The sequence below is a fragment of the Delphinus delphis genome, chromosome 1, assembly GCF_949987515.2.
Source record: "Delphinus delphis chromosome 1, mDelDel1.2, whole genome shotgun sequence".
NCBI classification, from domain to species: domain Eukaryota; kingdom Metazoa; phylum Chordata; class Mammalia; order Artiodactyla; family Delphinidae; genus Delphinus; species Delphinus delphis.
Window position 1 is genome coordinate 47490777 of NC_082683.1, and position 26385 is coordinate 47517161.

At 40.3% G+C, this 26385-nt stretch overlaps 1 protein-coding gene across 1 annotated transcript in view; it reads right to left on the minus strand.

Moving 5' to 3' along the window:
* FYB2 (FYN binding protein 2) overlaps positions 1 to 26385 on the minus strand; it is a 134047-nt gene that overhangs the window by 58623 nt on the left and 49039 nt on the right. Inside the window, exons 3-5 of the mRNA XM_060022719.1 lie at positions 24190 to 24351; positions 22341 to 22374; positions 664 to 764 (exon numbers count right to left, since the gene is read on the minus strand). Coding sequence (XP_059878702.1) covers positions 664 to 764; positions 22341 to 22374; positions 24190 to 24351 — 297 coding nt within the window. The remainder of the gene's footprint in view (positions 1 to 663; positions 765 to 22340; positions 22375 to 24189; positions 24352 to 26385) is intronic.

The following is a 26385-nucleotide window of genomic DNA, read 5'->3' on the forward strand; positions in this document are numbered from 1 at the left end:
ACTAGTGTTTATTCCAGCACTAATATTTATGCCTTTTGTAGAAAATTGGCTGATCCTATAGGCAGAACAAAGATATAGAAACCTGTAGAAATGCTCTGAGTCCCTGCTTCTTCATCATCTTGGCTGAGGGGTTCTCTTTTTTCACTGAAAGTTCTGAGCTTTGTCGGAAGACTTAACTCGGAACGAGCGGTCAGATCCTTTTAACGCATCCTCTGCTTCTATTCAGGCTAAACAAAAGGACCTCATTCCCACAGTCTCTTATCTCCCTCTCCACACACTGAGTTACCAGGGGACTTCAAGTCAGACACCACGAGAAAAGAGATGGCGTTTCCATGGGAGGAGAAGGAAGAAAAATGAATCGCCATATCTTGATTTTCCCTCCCACGTATCTATAAAAGGCAAAGCATCTAAGCAGATTGGTGAAGGAGAGAATAGAAGAGGGTAGAGAGAAGGCAGCACTAGGGCTGGGAGATAGCCTTGATGCCCAACTGGGTTTATTTATGTTTTTAAGAGACTAGACAAGGACAAAATAAAAGGAAATGGGATAGTAAAGCAACATGGCTGTGAATTTTTAAACTTAGAGTTAGCTGGGGGGAAAATACCATTTTGGACACATTTTCATTCCATACAGGGTTACAATATTAATTGGCTTAGCAGACTTACAATCAGCCATCTCTTTTGTGGTGCACAGGTTAATGGAGTTGCTGGAGTGTCTCAGACAGGAAATTGTTGCCTCAGAATTATGTGGTTCTTCAAATTCAGCACTGAGAAGTGTGGAGGAAAAAAGTTACTTAAAGCAAAACATTTTTAAAACATATTTTCAAACTTTGGGTATTTTTTTCCTCATTAGAGAAGGAATATAAGTAAGTCTGGTCCATATGGTGACCTAAACAGACATGGAAGGCATTCCACCCCCACTTTAAATACAGAGGAATTCTGGATGAAGTATAACGATGCAAAGAATTATAACAAGAACCCATAACTAACCTAGAAATCAATAAGGTAAAATTCCCCAGGTGCCAGACATAAAGAGGAAACTTACAATTAAAGATATGAGTGAGAATTGCATCCAAGGTACTCCATGGGAAATTGGGATCAAAGAAAGATCTCACTGATTGGGTGGCTGGGGATTTGATGGCTGGGGATTTAAGTTCAGTGTGAGCCACAGCCCTCACCTGAATGGGAAGCTGGAACTGAGCTAAAAGAATAAGGTCCAGGGTCACAAAATGCCATCCCATCTCTAAAATTAATTCTAAAAAATAACTGTGCACTCTCCCAGGGAGCAAACAGGGAAGTTTGCTATCTGACCAGGGCCACTGGAGCTCAAAGAGTCACCCACGAGAAGGCAGAAACTCTACAACCCAGCACCGAGTAGGGGTTCTAGATGCATACGATCTGTGTATTTCTGAGACACAAAGCCAAAACTGCTACTTGAAATCCACCCCCAACCTGCCTTGTAAAGGAAGTCTGAAATCGTTCTGTAAACATGCTCCCACACCCATGGCACCTATGGTTTCCAAAGGAAACAACTCCCACTCAAAACAAGTGTATAATGAAAAAGTGCAAATCACACAAGGAGATGAACCACCATAGGTAGTCAGAAGATGTAACGAATGGGAGAATTAAATATTAGAATGATATGAAAGTGACATTAAAATAAGCATGTTTTAAGTGTTCAAAGAAATAACGTGAGGAATAAAAGCCATTAGGAAAAACAATAGAGTGTGAAAAAATATAGATTTGGGGGCAGGATAGGAGTTATGGAAATCATAAATATAGTTTTTTTAAAATTAATTTTTAAATTGAGGTATAACTGATGTACAATATTACATAAGTTTCAGGTGTACAGCACAGTGATTCACAATTTTTAAAGGTTATATTCCATTTATAGTTATGATAAAATATTGGCTATATTCCCTGTGTTGTACTATATATCCTCATAGCTTATTTATTTTATACACAGTAGTTTGTATCTCTTAATCCCCTACCCCTATCTTGCCCCTTTCCACTTCTCTCTCTCCACTGGTGACCCCTATTTTGTTCTCTATATCTGTGAATTTACTTCTTTTTTGTTATATTCACTAGTTTTATTTTTTAGATTCCACATTTAAGTGATTACATACAGTATTTGTCCTTCTCTGCCTAACTTATTTCACTTAACATCATACCCTCCAAGTCCATTCATGTTATTGCAAATGGCAATATTTCATTAAATATAGTTTTTGAAATAAAAATGTAGAAGTTGAAAAGTAGGCTAGACACAGCAGAAGAGAGAACCGGTGAATTAGTTAGACCTGAGGAAGTCACCTAGCATGTAGCACAGAGAGATTAAGAGATGGAAAGTATTAAAAGAGAGCTCACAGTAGGGAGGATAGAATGAGAAAGTCCGATCTATATATACAAGGGATTCTAAGAGCAAAAAAGAAAGAAGATGATGAAAGGGAGCCAATATTCAAACGATAATAGCTAAGACATTAATATTGAAAAGGGAAATAAATCTATCTATTGAAGCAGCTTTAATAATAAATCCACAGGTATACAGTTTTTAATAAATCAGAACAAGTGAAAGAAAAAAAATGTAAAAGTTGTGTGAGAGAAAAGACAGATTATCTACAAAGGAATAGCAGTCAGACTGGCAATGGACTTCTCATTAGCAACAACAGATGCTGGGTATTGTGGATATCTTAAGGCAATGAGCTAAGATAGCTGTCAATGTAAAATCCTCTCCAGATATACTATCATTCAAGGGCAAGAGAGAAACAAAGACATTTTCAGAGTACAGATACGTGTACTTACTGCTCGCAGATCCTTGCTGAAAACATCGAATAAAACTGAACTAGTAATGAAATATCATATAAGAAACAATGGTGATCAAAGAAATTAATAAAGCTATTGGTAAATCTAAATAAATACCGACTGTAAAAAATAACTAATTTGTAGAAGTTTAAGAATAAAATAGACTTAAAATACTAAATAATAATATGGAAGATTGTGAAAGAGGGCTATGGGAGTTATTCTCAGGTATCATTTAGGAGCAGGATAGAGATTTTGATTATCATTAGACTTGGTTAATTATGGATGCCTTTCATTGTAATTACTAAAAGGAACAGAAATAGAATATTTAACTTCTCAACTGGTAGAAGGAAAATATTCAATGAGAAAGCTTAAATATTAAACAAGAAGGCAGAAAAGGAAAAAAATGCATGTAAGGGAATTGCATAGTAAATTTAAAACATAAAATATAATGGGAAAAAGTCCAAATCGATCAAGAATCACAATAAATGTACATAGATTAGTCTACTCCAATAAAAATGGAGAGGATCTGACAGGACATTGTAAAAATCTTGCTAATGCAGCTCAAAACCACCAGGCAAACCAAAGCTCCCATATCAATGTATGGAGAAAGAGATGCAAAACAAACTATCCAAAAGAAAGCTTAAGTAGGTATATAAATATTAGACCATACTTTAGCATGACTGATCAAGAAAATGAGAGAAGTTACACACACGTGCACGCATACACACACACATACGTAAATCAGATACGAAAGGGGACAAAACTAAAGTTAGTTTTAGATTTTCAGAAATCTAAGAAAATGTTAAGATCAGCTCTCTGCCAATAAATTTGAAAATGTAGGGAAATTTGGCAAATTAATAGGGAAATATAAAATTACCACAGTGACTGAAGAAGAACTAGAAAGACAGATAGGCCAATAAGCCATCAAAGGGCTTGAATCAATAGTGCACACACCCGCCTCCACACTCGGGTCACCTCTCTCCTTTTCGTCTGCTAAGTAGTTTTATGGGCAACTTTTAGCAAAGTTTCAGGGGATAGAAAAACAGAAAAGCTACCCTACTCATTTTCAGAGGACAGTGTAATTTTGATAGGAAAACCACAAAATGACCAAACAATAAAATAAAAATAAAGCTCAATTTCACTTAAGAAATTTTAGCCCAAACTCACTAAATACTAAATAAATGAATTAGTCAGTATTAAAATTAACTCAAGAATAACTAAAATTTATTCCAAGACTTCAATGATGGCTCAACATCAGAAAATCTATCTGATGCAAATTATTGCAATTAATCACACTGAAACAGTAAGAGAGGAAAAAAACCCAAATTATTTTAGTAGATGCAAAAAAGCATTTCACATAGATAACTCTCTTAACTAGATTAAATACTAACAAATAGCACACTTAATGGCAAAGTGTAATAAACTTCAGCTGATATGTAAACTCTGTTGGGAACTCCTGAAATAGGAAAAAAACCAAATCCATAGAAAATTGGACAAAAGGATATGATAGACATCACAGAAGAGAAAAAGGGAATAGTTTATAGAAGTAAATATGCAATCTTATAGTCAACAGGGAAATGGAGTGAAGACAATGAGAATTTGGTTCATATCCAACAATTCAGCAAGAATCCCCAAACTGGAAAATAACATCACATTTGGCAGGAACATGGAGAAATAGAAACTCTTTACACGGGTTTGAGGGTATGAATTGACACAGCCATTTTGGGAGACAATTTTTCAATATCTAGTAAAACTGAAGCTCCTTATTTACTATTGTTTAGCAATTCTACTTTAGGTAAATAACCTAGTGAAACTTGCTTATATTCACCTGGAAATACATGAGGATTACCATTGCAGTATCATTGGAAAAGGTGAAAATATAAAACAATCTAAATATCCCTCAGTAAGAAAATACACAAATTGTGATACATTCATATGATGAAACATATACAATATGCAATTATAATGAATAAACTAGATGTACATGCATCATCATAGATAGAATATGAAAACAGCTTTGAAAAAATTCAAGTTTCAGAAGGATAAAATGAGATGCTGTTTATACAAAACTATAAAATCCTGTATCTTTAACAGACATCTGAGTTTGTAGCTGAAGAATAAGAAATACCCTAAGTGGATTCACTCCAACATTCACAGCTGGAGTTGCCTCCAACTGGGAAGAAAGAATGAGAAATGGGACTAGGGAATGAAACAAAGGGGACTTCAACTGTATCCACAGCAAATGAAAAATCACTTCTTCACCCCAACTGTGGATAGGAGAGAGAGAGAAAAAAATCACCCATAATTCTCCCACCTTCACACTAGTGAGCTCTTTGCATTTTGGTAATCTTCCTATTTTCCCCATATTCTTATAGTTGTTATAGACAATGAAAAGGTTGGAGTTCGCTTTACATTTTTCCCTCTATTTATTTTATAAGCATATTCCACCAACTGTTTTCCCATCTATGTTTGACCACTTTGAATATTTCAGGTTTTTTTTTTTCACAATCTCTGTAATATTGTAAAAGACGTATATGAGTAGTTCATTTTGCTGAAGAGGAAAAATATGAACTCTGATGCACCAGTAATTTCTCCCCTCATCATTTTGTTCCCCTCCCCCTCCATGAAATAATCCAGAGAAACGTTCTTAAATTATAGACTATGCCATATAGCTTATGCTCCAATGGCCTAACAATCTCAATGTGTCTACGGTAAATTAACTTTATTAATAAGAAACAATTTGCGGAAATATTGAAAGAAGATGTGTAATTAATTTCTTGGACTATTTTTGTCAGAAATGAATAAATATCTGACTTCAGATGATCTGAAAGAATTTCAAGAGAATGTAAAAAAAAAAGTCATCTTTCAGATCAATTGTCTTTGTAGAGACGCAGTCCCAGGATTAATGTTGAAAGGGAAAAAAGATATTGTACATGTATTTAAACTTCCCTTTTTGTTACCTGAGGATGTCTTTTATCTTTTTCCCGGTCCATTAAAACCAGATCTGAGGGGCTTCCCTGGTGGCGCAGTGGTTGAGAGGCCGCCTGCCGATGCGGGGGACACGGGTTCGTGCCCCGGTCCGGGAGGATCCCACATGCCGCGGAGCGGCTAGGCCCGTGAGCCATGGCCGCTGAGCCTGTGCCTCCGGAGCCTGTGCTCCGCCACAACAGTGAGAGGCCCGTGTACCGCAAAAAAAAAAACAAACCGGATCTGAGATCTACCTTGACTTAATACAACATGGGTCAATATAATGAACTTGGATTGCTGGGAAGAAATAACTCTATAATTTAAATACATCTATGCTTCAATTTCATTGTTTCCACATTTATTAAAACATTCATGTCTCCAGGACTTCAGACGTTATTGGGAGGCAACACAGAATTACAGACAAACTCGGAGCTTGGGGTCAGACTTATGAATTTGAGTCCTATCTCTTCCATTTTCTAGTTTTAAAGTATTGAATAAATACCTTAAATCCCCACTTTCCTACTCTATACAACAGTAATAATAAAATCTACTTTAAAGGTATATTATAGATATTGAATGAAATATTTGCCCTCTGTATATAGGCATATCACCAAAATTGGGCTAGTAATTTTATTATATTATCAAAATTACAGTATTTTAAAAAAGAAGTGTTGAGGTTTGCATTTTGGAAAGTTCCTTTTATTACTGGCATAGCATCAGTTTCTATCTTTTCTGACTTTCTTATAGAAAACCTCTAGTAATTTAAATATTACATAATAAAACACGAATGTTTCTTAATGATATCTTCAACAATATCCATGTTCCTGGAGAAACAAGAGCTCCATAAATGCAATGGAAATGTTACAGATGATTTACAAAAGCAGGTATTTTCTAATTGTGTTTGGACGCTTGGAAACCTAACTTCAAAATAGATTTTTGAACAACTAGGGGTCTCTCTGGCTAAAACACAGACTTGTGAACTCCCCTTGTGGTTGTTTCCACTTGCCATGTCCACCCCTGGGCTACCGCCTTCCTTTGGAGAAAATAATTCGTCAACCTCTGTATCAGACTGTACATGCTACTAGGGAAGCAGCTCACGCAGCTCATTCAAACATCTGCTCATTGTTCATGGCAGGATTAGGTGCTATTTGTTGAGGGTTTACCATGTGTTGGGCACTGTACCTAGATTCATCCCATCCACCTCTCATTGGTCGTGTGGCCTCGAACAGTTAGCTCCTCTGAGCCTTCATTTCTTCATAGGGTCATTGGTAGTTTGATGGGCGAATAACTGAGTTAACATGTGAAAATGCCTGATGGGTACGTTTCCTTTCTCATCTTCTCCTGTGCCACACTGCATGAGGGTGGGTCGAAAAGTTTCAATGCGACAGTTCTGGAAAATCTAAAGAGCTTGCGTTAAAGTAGAACGATTGAGACTTGAACAGCAAAACCAGTGAGGCTTTTGCATTTGTTTTATCAGGGGTGTGGACCTAAGTTGAAAAATCCAGCTTCTTCCACTTATGTCAATGGCCCACATGTTCTGGAAACAGGAAGAACACTTGTAGCTTAGCCAGCAGCTGCTCTCTGTGACATTCCACAGGTTCCTGGTGACAAGGAAGGATGAGACCATCCGATTTCTCAATTACTCAAAGTCCCAAACTGGGAAAGTTCCTGTTTCCAACAAATACTTCTTGTAAGACTACTCTCCCCATAGGCTTTTCACTTAAGAAATTCTTGAATGAAAGAATTAACTCTTGGGCTTCCCTGGTGGCGCAGTGGTTGAGAGTCCGCCTGCCGATGCAGACAGAGGACACGGGTTCGTGCCCCGGTCCAGGAAGATCCCACATGCCGCAAAGTGACTAGGCCCGTGAGCCATGGCTGCTGAACCTGCGCGACCGGAGCCTGTGCTCCGCAGCGGGAGAGGCCAAAACAGTGAGAGGCCCACATACCGCAAAAAAAAAAAAAAAAAAAAAAAAAAAAAAAGGAATTAACTCTTGAATCAAATAACTGATAATTAGACTTTAAAAAATGGCATCCATTCTATCTAAAATCGATCTCAAAATGCACTCATGCCAGGTTCACAAAAACGCACGAGAAATTTTAAAGGATTTTTTTTTTCTCATAAGCTATTCCAACCTCTGTCTTCTACATATAAGATAGTGGTTAAAGACGAAGCAGTTGAGCAGAATGCTTATAAGGAGACACAGGCTATGGAAAGAGAGGAGTGGGGTTGAATCTCAGCTTCACCTGGCTGTGATCCTGGACAGGTAATTGGACCCAAGTCACTTCTTCCTTTAATCCTCTTTTTTATGAGGATGAGGTGACGTACATTATGCTGTGCTTAGTGCAGTGCTTGGCACAAAGAGTTCACTACTTCCACTTGCACTACTACGTTTACTACCACTTCCACCTCTACACACATCGACCACTTGGACTTCAAGTTCTCCCACCTCTACCACCAGTTCTCCCACTTCTACCATTTTTACAGAACACACACACACCTCTGCATACACATCTTTGTATATCATGCCTATATTTTATGAATCATATATGTTTATGCATATACACATGTACACACGTGTTTGTATGCAGGCCTAATTCTACTATTGCATGTTTCATAACCTTACGGATTCTACTATGACGTCTACAACCAACAGCAACAACAAACAACATATACAAGGCCTCCAATGTCATTCAGCCCTGGGCAGTAGGTATTTCTTTGTTCCCAATTCATGAATGGATAACCCAATTCTTTCTATAAAGGGCCATAAAAGTACGACGACTGGGATGGTTAATTTTATGTGGCCACAGAGTGTCCTGATAAATATTATTTCTGATGTGTCTGGAGGGTGTTTCTGGAGGAAGTCAGCATTTGCATCAGTGGGCTCAGCAGAGCAGATTGCCCTCCCTAATGCGAGCAGGCATCATGCAGGCCACTGAGGGTCTGAATAGAACAAAAGCAGAAGCAAAGAATTCGCTCAATTTTTCCTGCCTCACTTATTGAGCTGGGACATGTCAACTCATCTTCTCCTGCCTTGGACTAGGATTTACACCATTGGCTCCCCTGGTTCTCAGGCTGTTGGACTTGGAATTACACCACTGGCTTTCCTGCTTACAGATGGCAGATCATGGGACTTCTTAGCCTCAATAACTGTGTAAGCCATTTCCTCATCCTTCTTTTTTTTTTTTAACTTATTTATTTCTTGGCTGTATTGGGTCTTCATTGCTGCACACGGGCTTTCTCTAGTTGCGGCGAGCAGGGGCTACTCTTCGCCACAGTGCGCGGGCTTCTCATTGTGGTGGCTTCTCTTGTTGCGGAGCACAGGCTCTAGGCGTGCGGGCTTCAGTAGTTGTGGCATGCAGGTTCAGTAGTTGTGGCGCACGGGCTTAGTTGCTCCGTGGAATGTGGGATCTTCCCGGACCAGGGCTCGAACCCGTGTCCCCTGCATTGGCAGGCGGATTCTTAATCACTGCACCACCAGGGAAGTCCCTAATTCCTCATACTTAATGATTAAATAAGTATTATATATGTAATATATACAATCTAATATAAGTATATAAAATATATGTGCTACTACTGGTTCTGTTTCTCTGGAGAACCCTGACTAATACAATGACCAAGTAAATGTTATTAAAGTGATCCCAGTTTCGGGAGTATTACTAACTCTGAAGCTACTTGTCAAACCACTGATCTCATTCAAAAGGAGGGCGTGTCAACAATAATGATAGCTAATAATTACTACACACTTACTAGTGCAGGCACTGTTTCAAGTATACGTATCAATTTGTTTGATTCTCATTTGAACCTATGAAGATACTGTCATTCTTTCCACGTTCAGATGAGAAAACTGAGGCACGATCCACGGTCACAGAGTCATAAGCGGCAGAGCAGAGATTAGAAGCCAGATATGTGAGTCCAGAATCTGGGGTCCTAACCACTCTGCTGGAGACCGTCTCGGAAGGGAAGGGAAGTGCCAGCGGAAGCCAAACAGAGCATGAGCAGCTCCACTGCCATGGAAGTCACCACAGGAGGAGGTCATTGGCACACACAGCAGAGAGGCCCCCAGGCGACAAAACAAACTACGAAGCAAAGCCATGATGAGAAACAATCACATGTGCTGAAGATGGGAAAGTACAGAAGAGCTGAGATTTCCATTCACTAACTCACACGCCCTCATTCCCCCTTTGACCAAACTCTTCATGCTAATGTTATGTATGTTCTCTCCTTGAATTCTCTCAGTAGCACTATAAGGCATTTTACATATGTGAAAACTAAGGCTTGGAGATATTCAGTACTTGCCCAAGGTAGCACCACTGTGGGTCCAGAAACCAGGCCTTCTAATTCCTAGTCTATGCTCTTTTCCTCTAAACTACTAGTCACTCTAGAACCAAGGAGAAACTACAATGAAAATGATGAAGCCCAGGTTGATGGTGAAAGTCAAGGAGCTAACAAGTGAGTTTGGGATGATATTTTTCAAAATATCATTAGGCTGATCCAATGGTTTCACAGATCAATTCCTCTATATAATAGTCACTTATATGGGAACATGTGAGAGGGAAGTTACTATACTTCCCTATGCCTGACATTATCATCTATAAGAGAACAGTATTACTTAACCTGTATTTTGAGGTTAAGGCAGAATCTATGAAATCACTGCTGAACTTAGGAATGACTCTTTAAAAGCACCCTGACTTCTACTAATGCAACCATGAAAGCAATTTCTCAATAATCCAGCGGCAACTTCCACAGCATGAACAAAAGATGACCTCAAGCCCTCAATTTCATTGTTAAGCTCAAGCTTTAAAATATCTGAATTTCAAATTTCAGGGTGTCTGCTTTGAAGTGCACCATCATATCTGAGAGCATTTGTTTTAAGAAGGAGAAGGCAAGGTCACCCTCTGAGCTGCTGGCAGACTTTCCTAGGAGACCAGCCTCCTGACTCCCAGCTGCTTCCTGTAGCCCTACACCTCGTTACAGACAAACCCTGCTACTTGAAACACACGACAAATCGCTATCATTATCAAGTGTTTACAACATTGCTGGGTACTTTGTAGAATTATAGATATTTATCTCAATCCTCACAGCAACCCTAAAAGGTAGGATTTATTGATTTCTCCATTTTCCCATGTGAAGAAATAGGAGGCCCAGAGATATTAAATAACTCTCCTAAGATGACACAGAGACTGTGGTGCTCAAAATATAAACCCAAGGCTATCTGACCTGACCCCAAATTCTATGCTCTTAACCCCTTATAACACACTCCCTGGATCTTCTCGTTTTCAAGTATTGCTATGTCATTCGATTTAAACAAATTTCATTTATGTAGCTGGTAAGAAAGAAGTATTTGATTCTCCCTCTGCTTTCAAAGAATTTATAATTTAGACAGGGAGGTGAACTACACCCAAGGATCTGGAAACTAACAGAAAACAGACTGAATATAATAGAGTTGCAAGCTAAGAACCATCTAAGTCCATTCTATTATTCAGCCAGCATTTGTTGAACTGTTATTTCATGCTACACTGCCTTGTATACAAGCTACCACTATACATTCCAATTATGTCAAATTATCTGTGATTCCTGGACACACCAGGAGGTTTCCTGCCTCTGTGCTTTTGTATGTGTGGTTCCCCTGCTTGTAATGTCCTAACCTCCAATGTCCTTTTCACAAACTCCCACTTGTTCTTTAAAGCACTAAGTGTTATTTTCTCTGGTCCTTCTACAGTCTATTCTCCACACAGCAGCCAGGATGATCTTTTAAAAAGATAACTTACATCGACACGTGAATGGATAAAGAAGATGTGGCAAATATATACAATGGAATATTACACAGCCATAAAAAGGAACGAGATTGAGTTACTTGTAGTGGATGGACCTAGAGTCTGTCATACAGAGTGAAGTAAGTCAGAAAGAGAAAAATAAATACCATATGCTAACACATATATATGGAATCTAAAAAATATAAATGGTTCTGATGAACCTAGGGGCAGGACAGGAATAAAGACGCAGATGTAGAAAATGGACTTGAGGATACTGGGGGGGGAAGGGTAAGCTGGGACGAAGTGAGAGAGTGGCATGGACATATATACACTACCAAGTGTAAAATAGATAGCTAGTGGGAAGCAGCCACACAGCACAGGGAGATCAGCTCGGTGCTTTGTGACCACCTAGAGGAGTGGGATAGGGAGGGTGGGAGGGAGACGCAAGAGGGAGGGGATATGGGGATGTATGTATACGTATGGCTGATTCACTTTCTTATAAAGCAGAAACTAACACACCATTGTAAAGCAATTATACTCCAATAAAGATGTTTAAAAAAATTTTTTTTAAAAGATAACAGACCTTGTCACAATCCTGCTTGCGATTCTTAATTAAAAACAAGAACAGGGCTTCCCTGGTGGCGCAGTGGTTGAGAGTCCGCCTGCCGATGCAGGGGACACAGGTTCGTGCCCCGGTCCGGGAGGATCCCACATGCCACGGAGCGGCTGGGCCCGTGAGCCATGGCCACTGAGCCTGTGCGTCCAGAGCCTGTGCTCCGCAACGGGAGAGGCCAAAACGGTGAGAGGCCCGTGTACCAAAAAAAACAACAACAACAAAACCATCAAACGCTTCACCTTTACGATCTCATTCTTAGTAACCTCTCCAAACCCCTGTCCTGCCACCCTCTCCCTCCCTCATTACACTCTATAAGCACACTGGCCTCCTTTCTGTTTTGCAAGGACACTATCCTCTCTCCTACCTCAAGGACTTTGCAAATAGTGTTCCTGCTTCCTGGAATGCTCCTGTATGGCCAGCTGCCTCTCAACCACGAGGTCTCACCTTAGATGTGTGGACGAAGAAAGTCACCTGCTGTATCAGTAAAAAAAATGATATTGCGGCCATCAGGCCACTGCACCCCGCCCCACCCCCACCCACCTCCTGACTGTGGACCCTGAGGGGATTAAAGATGGAGAAAACAGGATTCTGGCCTTAGGTAAGTTAAGGTGCATATCAAAGGAACAATTTCAATGAACCCAGGCTCTTGCACCTTCCCATACAGAAAAGCGCTAAATTCATTCACTTGAGATTTTTGTTTTTCCTTTAATTAGTAGAAATATTTTGATGTTCAACTACCTGATGGTTGCAAAACTCTTCTATACCCTGGCTCTTCCCTTACCTCTTTGGAACAGTCTCTCAGAGCTATCTGAGAGGCTGTCAGCCCGGCTTCAGTCCTCAACAAGTCCGCCAAATAAAACACAATTCTCAGCTTTTAGGTTGTGCATTTTTTTTCAGTCGACAGACATCACCTTCAAGAAAGTCCTTCTCCTGCTACCTTTTCCCGAGAGCCCTCTTCCCCACCTGTTTCCGTCTACCATAATTCTTTGCTTTATACCATTCTTAATAGTTGTCATTAATCTTTAAATTATTTCATTACTTTTATTAGTTTAATTGTCTCTTTTACTCCGGGGTCTTATACTGTATCACTCACTGCTGGGTCCCCAGTGACTAACACTACAGGCTCCAGTGATCTGGGTGCTCCTCTGATGCTCACAGAAATACTGAAAACTCCTACTAGATGGACAGGTAGATGGTGTCATATCATTAATTTTTTCATTGAGCTCCTCTGTGCCAGGCACTGTTCTAGAATATAAAGGCAAATGAGAGACAAGGTCCTTGAACTCAAGACCCTCATGGTCTCAAATAACACAGAAAATAAATAACTAGGATAAATATTATCATTGGAAGCATTAATAAATACTAACAGAAGAATAAAGCAGCCTTATATATGGAATAGATAGTATCTTGGGAGAGGAAAAATAAGCTATAGTCAGGGAGGCTGACATTTCAGCATTTATCATTACCTTACGTTATACCATCATTTGCATATTTATTTTTCTTCCCAGCTGAAATGTATGCGTCATGAGGGCAGAGACTCTTTTGTTTTCTGTTGGATTACCAGCATCTAAATGATGTCTGGCACATACTCGAGGTGCAAAAAAGATTAATTGAATGAATGAACAATCGAACAAATCCTGCATGATGAGAAGGAGTCATCAGGTGAAGATCTGGGAAGAGGCCATTCTATACAAAGGAAAAAGCAAGTATTTCTGCCTGGGAAGAACATGCTTGTTGTATCTGCAGAGAAGCCAAAAGGCCAGTGGGCTGAAGACAGTGAACAAGGGAAAGAGGAGGTTAGGAGAGGAGTAAAGGGCAGCCAGAATGACGGGACCTTCTTGGCCCTTGTAAAGAGTTTGGGATTTTAAAATTTTATTCTAAATGTAAAACGGAGGTGAAGTTCTCAATGATTAGTTTGATTAAATAAATATCAATAGTTAATTCAGAGTGTAATGGGTCCGCAGAAGAGAGGGAAGAGAGGAGAGAGGGCTAAAATAATAAGGACAAGCTTGTTGGCGGAGTGTCACTTGCTGGATGCTAGACTAAAAAGGAGAAGAGAAGAGAGAGGATTTCATGTAAATCCACATCTTCATACGGCAGGAACCCTTACGTGATACACAAGGGTAAATGAAGAGGTCAGATCATCCTCCTTATTCGGCTTTGTTTAAATTAGAAGGATATGATATCGCATGTACAATCAATGCAAAATATACAGATAGAGTCTTGGAATGTTTAGTTATATCAAAGTCCATAGAGGGTAACTCATTCTATCTGTCCATCCTTCTCCCCATCAGTCTGTTTATCTGTCACTCCATTGGTCCATCACCTACTTAGTTATACATCATTATTACTTGCATGTCTACTTCCTGGGGAAACAAAGGTGAAAAAGACATGATCCATTGCCTCACTGAGTTTACAGTCTAACAGAAATGTCCCAAAATCCCTCATGTTGAAAAACTTTTGACACAGGACACTTGAAAATATTTATAAACACACAGTTCTGAGTTCACAACCTGGATAAGCTCTGTATTATCTTATACTTTAGGTCAAGTCATGAAATGTCTCTGAGCTCGTGGTTTCTCCTCTACAAGATGGGAATGTTAGTTTTGCCCTCTTAAAATGGTTATGGGGTTCAAATGAGTCTAACAGATATAAATAAAGGGCTGAGCAATGCCCAGGACGTGCCCAGTAACCAAAGATTAGTTTTCACTCAAGTTTTCTGAATATACCTATGTACAAAAGAAAGGCTCCAAGTCTACAACTCGTGATTGTCTGATTTCTTCCTAAATCATGACCTTTTCCTTATCAACTGAATGCTACCAAAGAGAGAAGGCACTGCTTGACTCTAAACACTTCCCACTGTAGCCAGCCTCCCTCACACAGATCTTTCTGCAAAGAGAAAATGAAATCCTAAGGCCACAAGTCTGTTTTTTTATATATAATTTTATTTCCATTTTATTCACAAACTCATTTTTAATTAGAAAGAACTGGACAATAGGCAATGAGGACAGCGTGAGGGGTGAATCCACAGCTATGCCACACATGAGATGCTGTAAATATTTGTCAATTACCAAACAAAAAACAAGGAGGCCAGGAGTCTCTTAAACCTTGCCCTCTTTTGTCACAGGTAAGAGTCCCATGCGAATCCACAGTAAGACACACCTGGGAGGCTGTGCTCTGGAGTCGGGCTGACCAGGTCAGACCCCGGCACTGCTGATCCAGCTGCATCTTCCTGGATTACTTAGCCTGACTCTATGGTTAGAGAGTCCACTAACCACTTACTTCATGGGGTGGTTGCAGTTGGGAGTTTTAAAATGAAAGTGGGACATAAACATAGGGCACAAGGCTTTACCTATAAAAAGTGCTCAATAAGTAGAATCTTTAGGTGATTTTTTTTAAAAGGAGGAAAACTTAAAAACATGAAAGAAGAGAGAGAGCCTAAATAAATCCACTGTTCCCACCACCCTTGCCCTTGTGAAAGGCAGAGCGAACAGTGGCCTTGGTATGTCCCTAAAGTCCAATTAAAAAGGGATAATAAGAAGTTATTGAAGTGGGTTGAGCTGAAGCCACCTGAGTGTTCTGGATCTAAAAATTAATAAAGGCACAGGCTTAAAAAAAAAAAAAATCCTTCTCTTTATTTTTGCCCCAAAGTGACTCAGTTTAACACACTGGGATCTTGGGGCCAATTTTCACATTCCAGATAGCATTATGAGGAGCCTACTTTGCTGTTGGTCATTGGGAGCAGAGCTATACTAGTATTAACTACCTAAAATGCAGCCATTCATGAAACAGCACTGTAGTTACAAACGATTTAAAAACTAGCCTTCAGAAGTTCTAGTGTTACATGCATACAGTACAAAGACATGCTTGTTTTGTTAAATAGAAACCAATCCCCAATAGCTTTTAGGAAAGTACCATCTTGTGCTGAGCACTGGTGATGTGCCAAGCACATTGTTAAATATCAACAGGGATGGAAACAACACATCACCTACAGGTTCTAGATTCCTCTCTTTCCCTCCCATCTCACTCCCCACAGCTGATCCAGCAATTGCTGGCTTTCCTTTAAAACATAACTTGAATCCGTTCATTTCTTTATCTCCATTTCTACCCCCTTGTCTGTATCAAGTTACTTAACCTCTCTGTGACTCAGTTTTCTCATCTATAAAATATATAATAGCTTCATCTACTTCTTAAAGATTGTCACAAATGGAATCATTTATATACTTAGAACAGACACCATATCAGTGTTGATTGCTATTTTTAATGTTATTGCAATTGTTTCATTGTCACAATGGCTTCCTAGACTGTCTGCCTATTTCCACCTGCTTCTCCACTAAATTTAGTATTTAGACAGAATCCAGATTGATCTTTACAAAATAAATGTCAGCTCGTGTCACTGCCTGGCTTAAAAACTCTCCTCTGGCTTCCCAGTGCATTTAGAGCAAAATCCAAACTCATTCCACGGCTCCCAAGAACCAGCACCGCCATTCCCCTAGAGCGCTGTGTTTTAGCTGTGCTCCCTGCCGTTCCGGTTCTTGAAATGTGTAGAGGGCGGTTCTTGAGAATTCGCCCCAGCTGTTCCCTCTCCTGGAACATCTTCTAGACCTTCCATAACTGGGTCCTCATCATTCAGCCCAAATGTCACCACCTCAGGGAGGCTTTTCTTGATCATCCTACACCTCCTTTATTTCACTCCCAACCCCCTGTTATTATCCTAATATGCTTTAAATTTTTTTCTTTATAGAAGCAGACTCACAGAGATAGAAAACAAACTAGTGGTTACCATTTGGGGGGAGCAATATATGGGTGGGGAAGTGGGAGTTACAAACTATCGGGTGTAAGATAAGCTACAAGAATGTGTTGTACAAAAAAGGGAATATAGTCAATATTTTGTAATAACTGTAAGTGGAGTGTAACCTTTAAAACTTGTATAAACATTTTTTTTCTTTATAGCACTTACCACTATTCAAATAAGGACTACAGCTTCATCTTATTTGGCCACGATGTCATTTCTCTGTTATCATCATTATTTTACTTGAACGCTTTAGTAAAGGCATTTATTCCCCAGGTTCTATTCTTCCCGGTTGTCTAATACAGGTCCTAGACATAGTCACATAATCTGCTCAGCCCTAGAAGATGCTTGTGTTTCCCACTCTGCATGGGGAAGAAATATCTAAAACCAAACACAAAAAGTATGTCCCAAAGTATTAGGTTGAAGGAGGCCATCCAGAAGATTGAAAATAGGCTTATATTATCTTTTAAAGATGATCATCAAAATGAAAATACAAAATTAAAAGTCCAGAAGAGAATATGGTGGAATCCTGAGATCCAGGCACAGACCCTCACGCGAGAAACAGCGTACTGTCTGAATCTTTTCTACTCCTGAAATAAATAGCCTCTCCCTGCCTTAGTGTGTAAGTCAGAGATTCCCTGACTCAGGACTACCCTCTGACTCTTCTTAATAGGAGAAAACCCATATTGATAGCTAATGAATAAAATATTAGCCAACTCTGCTAAGTACTGATATAGACCCAGGGCTGCTTGCTGCCCTGGGACTACCCTGCTTTGCTCACAAACACAAATAGGAGCTGCTTATTCAAGAGGCATGCCAACCAGCTTGGTTTGCACGAAAGAGTGATGACAAAGGATAAACTCCAGAGTCAATTCATTAATGCAATAATAATATTCCAGAGATAAGAAGAAATGGAGAGGCCAAGAGTTGAAGAAACATCTTCAACTTCAATGAAGTCTTCAATGAAGACTCATTGATCATCTTCTGTGTACTCCATGCTTTATATAATTTATCTCATTTAGTCTTTGTGACCACCAATGAAGTAAATATTACTATGTTCACTTTACATATGCGCATGTCAAAACTCTGAGCTGTTGAATGACTTGTGTAAAATAGAGTGGTTGAACCCACGCTAATCTGACTCCAGACCTGTACTTGCTCCATTACACAATGCTGCTTATATTTAATACACAATATAGAGAGGCTCAGAAGTAAAAATGGCTATTATAAATGCACTGAGTTCCTAACAAGAGGATTACAAAATATATCCACAGAAATACAGTGAAAACACAAAGACTCCCGTTTTATGAATAATGGTTGAAAACAATGAGTTTGAGATTGAGAAGAAAGTAGTCCTTAGATGTTTTAAAAACTGTCATGTAAAGAAGGAGTAAAGACAACATCTATTATACCAAGGAATAGATCTTGGAGGGATGGTTGGGAATCTAGAGTAAGGAAGTCATTTCTTTTTCCAGCCCAACTTGAAGGACTTTTGAATAAACAAACGAACAAATGTGTGTGTGGGTACATGTAAGATATTTTATACACTGCTGTATTCTCAATGTATATAAGAGGGCTTGGCATATAGTAGATGCTCAATAAATATATGTTCAGTGGATAAAATCTGGCCCAACAAAGAAAAACACTGGACTCTCCAGGCAATGAGGTCCCCATCAAAGGATTTTTGAAGAGACTAAGCTTCTGAGCATGAATTCTTGCCTTTGGTGGGAGGTTGTATAACAGCCAAGTAAATGGTATTGAGCACTCTCTAGATGCTAGGTAATGTGCTAAACACTTTACAATCATTACTTCATTTAACCAACACCACAATTGCATGAGTTAGGATCTATCAATATCCCATTTTACATAAGTAGAAACTGAGGTTTGCAGAGGTTAAGGCATTTGTCCAGTACTACCTAGGTGTTAAATGGTAAGGCTTAGATGAAAAGCCCAGATTTTTGTTAACATTATGCTGTAATGGCCTGGCTGCATTAGATAATTGCCATGTCTCCTTCCAGTGATAAGATCTGACATATTCTATTTCTAATCTAATATCTTTATTGAAAATTAATACCATGAACATGGAAGATGTTCTTCCCAAACAAGCGCCAGTTTCCACAGAAGTTGTATCTAAGGCTGCCTAGCATCATGGCATTTACTTGTTCAAGCTAATTTCTTATCATTGACAAGATAAAATTCAAAATCCTTAGCATGGCACTTAATGTATTTCAGGATCTAATGTCATCTCTTACTTTTCCACATCAGCATACTTCTTTTGTCTGTTTATATCCTCTTTTTTATTACTACCACCTTGCTTTCAATCATGTTCTAGCTCTATACTGACCATCCATTGCTCTGTCCTTTAGTCCATCCATCTGTCCATCCGTCCATCCATCTACCAACTACCAGTCAAGAATGTGGTTATTTCTGGGGACAAAACCCTGCCCTCACCTATCTTACAGTCACACAAAAGGGAACAAATAAGTAAGCCTACCTAATCCTGACCTATCACACAGGATACATCTCAAGGTGTTTTTCCTTCTATGAAGCCACGCCTAAGTATTCTGTTGCCTCTTCATCTCTTGTCTTTCACTCTTATAGCAGTATGGCCCATATCATAACCGAAGTAGAGTGAGTCTCATTTTAGATGAGGCTAGGTTCTAAAGTCAGTGTGAAAGGACAGAATAGTGAAACTGTCCTTGTAAATCCCTTAGGAAGAAGGTGTCACGTTAGAGGCTGACTACAGTTTCCCAATACTTGCCCATCACAGCAAGTTTGCCCCCCATGTTGAAATGGATGATTAAAGTGCCAGAGAAGGAGTCAGCTTAGTTTAGAGCCAAGCTGTAGGGAAAACGCATATCTAGCGGAACACTAGCTTATGAGTGTGCTGAATCACACTCATAATCATACTGAGGTGCTCACCGTATTTGAGGCAAGAGGGAATTAAGACTGACTCAGAGCACAGCAGAATTACATTGTCCCCTCAAACTGTGATACTGAGGCCCATGTTCATTGAGTAAATAGTGCAAATCATCTCCCAAGCCTTCTAAATTTTTTTCCCTCTTTCATATAAATGCACATAGAAGGCGGTTCCACTGACCTACCTCATGCCATCCTTGAACTCTTTCAAACAGAAAACTGAACCAGGAGTTCCTAGAGCACATGAATCTTTTCTAGCATCATTCAGTCTGTTCCTTGTTGAACAAGAGCATCGTATCAAGTCCTTAGTGTACAAATCCTCCATGATTTGGTTCCTGTCTCCCTCCCATTTCTTTCCATTCCTTACTATACTTTCTATACTCTAACTCAAGTAGTTCTAGTTTCCAAAAGAAGACTTGTTACTCCACACTTCCTGCCTCTGCCTACAGTGTACCTTCCCACGTTTTCCAACAGATGTTTATCCTCAATACTTATTACAAATGGTTCCTCTTCACTGTTAGGTTGATTGAGTTAATGCCCCTATTCTTCACCCCTTCATGGATCCCTGCCCACTGCCATGTAAAGCTTCAATGCCCTTCCACTCTGACTCAGTATCAGCAAAACTGTCTAGATAGTCTTTAACATGTGAGCCACACCAGCTGAGCCCAGCCCAGATCAGCCGAACCCACAGTCACTTTGTATACTGTTGATGTTCTGTTGGTATTATGCAGTATTACTGTAGCAATAGACAACTCATATGTTTTCTATAAAGACTTGCCTGACCCTCCCAAGGAAAAATGATCCCTCTGCATTTTTGCAACCTCTGAAACTTATACCTTTCTCTATTACAAAATGTAACACATTCTACTATTATAAACATTTAATGAATGAATAAGTAGTATGATTATTTATTTTTATGTTTAGTTCTCCTTCTAAGACTGACCTTCTAGAGAACAGGAGCATCTTTGTGAAGGAGTTTGTATAGTCAAAATAGTTTGGGCATACCAGTTAGTACAGCCACTATGGAAAACAGTATGGTACTTCCTTGAAAACTTAAAAATTGAACTGCCATATGATCCAGAAATCCTATACCTTGGTATACACCTGAAGGAAACAAAAATAGGATCTCAAAGAAATACCTGCGCTCCCACGTTCATTGCGGTATTAGTCACAATAGCCAAGATATGGATGGACGCCTAAGTGTCCACAGATGAATGGGTAGAGAAGATATGAGATATATACATATATATATATATATATATATAATCCATATATTATATATATAAATGTGTAAATGTGATAGATAATGTTATAGATATATGAATGTAATATTATAAATGTGAGATATATATATATGCACACATTTATATATGGAATATTATTCAACCTTGAAAAAGAAGGCCATCTTGCCATCTGCAAAGACATGGATGAACCCTGAAGGCATTATGCTAAGTAAGTAAGTCAGACAGAGAAAGACAAATACTGCATGATATCACTTATATGTGGAATCTTAAAAAAAACAACAGAACTTGTAAAAGCAGAAAATAGAATGGTGGTTACCAAGGGCTGGGGGATGGAGAAATTGGAGATGTTGTTTAAGAGTACAAACTTGCAACCTGTAGATAAATAAGTTCTGGAGATTCAATGCACGACATAGGGATTACAGTAAAAAATAATGCTATATTATAAACTCAAAGCTGCTGAGAGACTAGATTTTTAACTATTTGCAGCACAAAAAAGAAATAATTATGCAAAGTGATAAAGGCGTTAGCTAATACTACCGTAGTAATAATATTGTAATATATAAGTGTCTTGAACCAATACACTGTGCACCTCAAACTTATACAGTGTTATATATCAATTATATCTCAGTTAAAAAGATAGTTTGGGCACACCTGGGTTGGAATCCTGCCTCTGCAAGTGACAAACTTTCTGAGGCCAACTGTCTTTAGCTGGAAAATGAGGACAGGGGCAGCAACTTCACAGCGTTCTTGAGAAGAGGAAGTGAGAACATCTGTATACAGTAGCCAGCTTGATGCATGACACATCAGAGGGCTCAACAGATAGTCTGTGGCTGAGTGATTAATGGACTGACACTTCATGGCCAAAATCTTACAATGAGTGCACCAAAACCAGAAGGTCCTTTGTCCCATTACCGATTCCTAACATCACACTGGCTGCCCACAGCACTCTGGCCTCTAATCTGATTTATTACTACAGAGGCTTATGTTTCAATTTACTGAACTCAACTGTATCATAAGTAAAAGGACCTCAGATGACCGTCTTTGCAACTTAACGCCAGCCTGGTTTTTAAATGCAGTTTATTTAATCTCTCATTTAATCTAAAGTTGCAGTTTAGTGCTTATAAATCTGCTCTTCCTGCAACTCTTCTGAGAAATACAGACACCTGGCGTGTGCTCATTGCCTGCTTTTGGGCAGGCTAAGCAGCCTCCTTGATGGGCTACGCTCCTACACAATTGAAAAACGGGTACTCACCTCTCTGGAGGCATGTCGCCTTCCTCCCCAGCTGCTGCAAGAGCAAGAGGCAGGGTGAAAAAGAGGGGTTTCAGTGGCAGCCTGTTTAAGTGAATTGTTTGTGCAATGACCACACCCCGCCACCTCCTCCCCCGACCCAGAGACAAAATGTAGAAGGGCAGCTCACCTGTGCCCCAAGCCGCCCCTCCCCCTGGCACCCAGGGACCGTCGGTCCTGCATGCAGTGTTCACCTACACTTTATGGTGCTTATTTATGAGTGCAATCTCCTGTATTAGACTTTGACCCCCTGGAGCCCTGGAGGGGCTTACCTCCAGGTAAGCCCTGTGGGGTTTACCTCTTAATCCCTTGTTTCTATCACGGAGCCTGGCAAAGAGAGTATAGCTGCTCAGTGTGTGCTTGAGTGAATGATAACAGTGCCTTTATTGAGCATTTACTGGAGTGCCGAGCACTGTTCAAAGTCTCCCCAGGCCTCATCTCACTTCTCCTCACAATCATCGATGGTTATTATCATCCCCATTTTACAGATAACGACAATGAGCCTCAGTGAGTACCATGCCCAGACTTACACAGCTAGCGAGGGGGGAGCTGGGATCGACAAAGCCCATTTTATTCCCGAAATCTTAGTCCTATGTTCTCTGTTCTCTGACAACCTTCTTCTTTTTCAGAGAGATGGTTTGAGGCCTGAATTATTTAATGCTTATAAAAGTCATACTGAGCCTTCTTTGATATGGAGGTGGCCATATTATCAAAGTATACTTAGCAGAGCTCGATTTCTCGCTATAGGATTTTCTTTTAGGATAAAACTTCAGATGACTTATAGCAGTGGTTCTCAAAGTGTGGTCCCTGGACCAGCAACATCAGCATCTCGCCGTGAACTTGTTAAAAAGGTAAATTCTCAGGTCCCAAACCAAGACCAACTGAATCAGAACTCTGGGGTTGGGCCCAGTAAGCTGTGTTTTAACAAGCCCTCTAGCTAACTCTGATGCATGCTGAAGTTTGAGAATCACTGAGTTAAAGAAATTTCACCCAAAGTTTGCCCAAAGCAGTCTAATGAACAGACAACAAACTAAGAATAAATGAACGAAGAATTAGCTCTTTTAGTGTACCATCCACAGGCACTCATGGCCACAGTAAGACAAATGCTAGCACAGCACTACGCATCACCCCAAAGTGTATGTTCACCTTGTGTTTCACTAGAGCAAATTAAGCAAAGGTGTTTACAGTGTCAACAGGATCAAGCTGCAGTGGGGGAAACGCGGGGTGAGAAGGTGTTTCCCTTTACACAGTAGAGGAAAACACACAAGAGCACAGAAGGATGACTGCCAAGGATGCTGCAGGTCCTGGAAAGGACTAATGGGGGCAGGGGTAGGGGCCCTTCAGTTCATTCCTGAAGGCAGATCACAGAGGCCCAAGGAACTCCCAGCACGATCCCAGGTCAAGTTCACACTGACTTTCCTCTCTTCACTCCCTCCCCCTCTCCTGCGGCACTTGGTTGTGTTGACAACATGGGCTTTGTAGGAAAACAAAGACTCCCTGCCTCCCTCTTCAGCTACTTTTTGTTTTCTTCCTCTTGGACAGATTCCCAGTGATCAAATGCAGTGCTCTCAGGGGAAGCAGGCTGGCCCAGCAGCGATAAGGGGCCAATTCCCACAGATGTGTCATTTCACAGGCGAGCTGCCACAGCCTCTACGTGAGAATAAGCAGTGATGGATGTCGAGCCCCACAGAAAAGCAGTCCGGCACTGTCCCCTGGGAGACGATGCTGCAGAGCGGGAGGTGACGGGGGTCCGGCCACGGGAGCCGTGACTTCTGTTGGCTGGCTGTGCACGGGGCCCTGCGCATTTCCTTACCTTCCCTGTGGGTCTTGGGAAGGGCAGCTGCCTGCGTCTGGAAGGCCTGGAGGTTCACGACCGGAGGCCTCGGTGGCTTTGCGGGAGGAGGACCCAGGGACTTGACGGAAGGCAGTGGCTTGGTGTTGGGAAGTTGTGGATAACTGACATCTGGCTGGTCCTCTGAGCATAAACAGTCCAAAATGTAGGTTAATATTTCCATTTCATGGCTGGCCTCAGCCTCACTCCCCTACCATCTATTCTCCACCCAGCAGACAGAGTGTCCTGATCAAAATGCAAACCTGACCTTTCTTTGTTTTTGTTTTTTAAATTTTTATTGAAGGGACATCCCTGGTGGTCCAGTGGTGAAGAGTCCGCCTTACAATGCAGGGGACGCAGGTTCAATCCCTGGTCGGGGAACGAAAATCCCACACGCTGCATGGCAGCTAGGCCCACGCGTCACAACTACTGAGCTTGCGCGCCCCAATGAGACAGCCAGCGTGCCGCCAACTACAGAGCCCACGTGCCACAACTAGAGAGAGAAAAACCCTGCACACCACGACTAGACAGAAGCCCACACACCGCAACGAGGGAGAAGCCCTCACACTGCAACGAAGACCTGATACAGCCCCCAAAATAAAGAAAATAAATAAATAATTTTTCTTGAAGTATAGTTGATTTACAATCGATGTTGTGTTAGTTTCAAGTGTACAGCAAAGTGAAACAGTTATACATACACATATAGTCACTCTTTTTTTTTTTTTTTTTAGATAGGGTTCCCTGTTCAAACCCGATCTTGCCACCATCCAGCTGCCCAGAGGATGAAGCCCAGTTTCCTCAGCTGCCGTCCACTCACTCCATACTCTGGCATTTAAACACCACACAGCCTCAATCTACATTTCTTTTCTTATCACAATTTACCACCCTCCTTCCCCAACCTTAAGCCCTAACATCATCTTTCACTCACAACCACTGGCTTCTCCGTTTTCCAGATTTGATTTTTTTTATAGTTTCTATTTTTTTTAATTTACTTTTTAAATTGAAGTACAGTTGATTTACAAAGTTGTGTTTGTACAGCAAAATGAGCCATATATATATATATATATATATATATATATATATATATATATATATATATATATCTGGAACAGCATTCCAGATTTAACTTTAAAAGCGTTAAATAGCTCTCATATATCCAAGATTTTGTTCATGCCATTCCTCCTGGTTCTGGAATGCTGTTCCTTCACTTCTCCCTTGGCGAACTCTGACTCATTCTTTAAGGCCCTGCTCCAATGACACCTCCTCTAGGAGGTCTTTCTTGATTTCTACCAGAAAACAAACTCAGAATCAACCACTCTTTGTTCCGTATCCCCTAGCACATTGTTACCACTTCTCCATCAGTGTGGTGGCATATTAAAAGAGCTGGTCTATCTTCTCACTGAATGTAGGCTCCTCGAGGGCAGGGACTAGGCCCCAGTGACCTCCCCCCAGCACCAAGCACAGGGCCTGCATCAGGGGAAACGGACAATGATTATTCCCTGAAAGGCTTCTTCAAGCACTGATGACGGGCAACTAACACGGGAGCCATGAAGAGGAGTAACAATTCGTCAATGATTTCCGGGGCTCAATGCCTAGAACAGGCTTCAAGGCTGGCTTTGTGGTACCTGGGCACCTGTGGATTTTGTGTCCTAGAATTTTCCAGGACAGTCCCAATTTCATGTATTTTGTCTTTCTGCACTGATAAGCCAACCAACAGAAATTTCAACATTATATATAAACATTGTATCTGCCTCTTACACTGAAAATAGCCCCAAATCTTATATTATTCAAGATGCTTTAATATTCTCAATATTATTCAAGAATAATATTATTCTTATATTATTCATTATTCAAACCTTGATTTTTCGGTTTACATAATACAGTGGTTGGCTACATGGCAAAACTAGAGAAGTTGGCTAGTGTTTCACAAGTACCTCAGGGCAACCTCCTCAAAGCCCTGCTATCTTTTGCAGGCGGGCGCGGGGCTTCCTTCTAGCCCTACCAGCAGGGGTTACATAGTCAGGGCCAGAGTTGCATTCTTCTAAGGCTTGAATTATAAGCCGCAATGTCAGAGATTTTAGTCTTTATCAAGTTAGGTAGAAGACAGTGAAAGTGAATGATCACTTACTAACTGAGCTCCTAATTTTTACCAGGCACTGTGCTAAGCAGTTTACATAG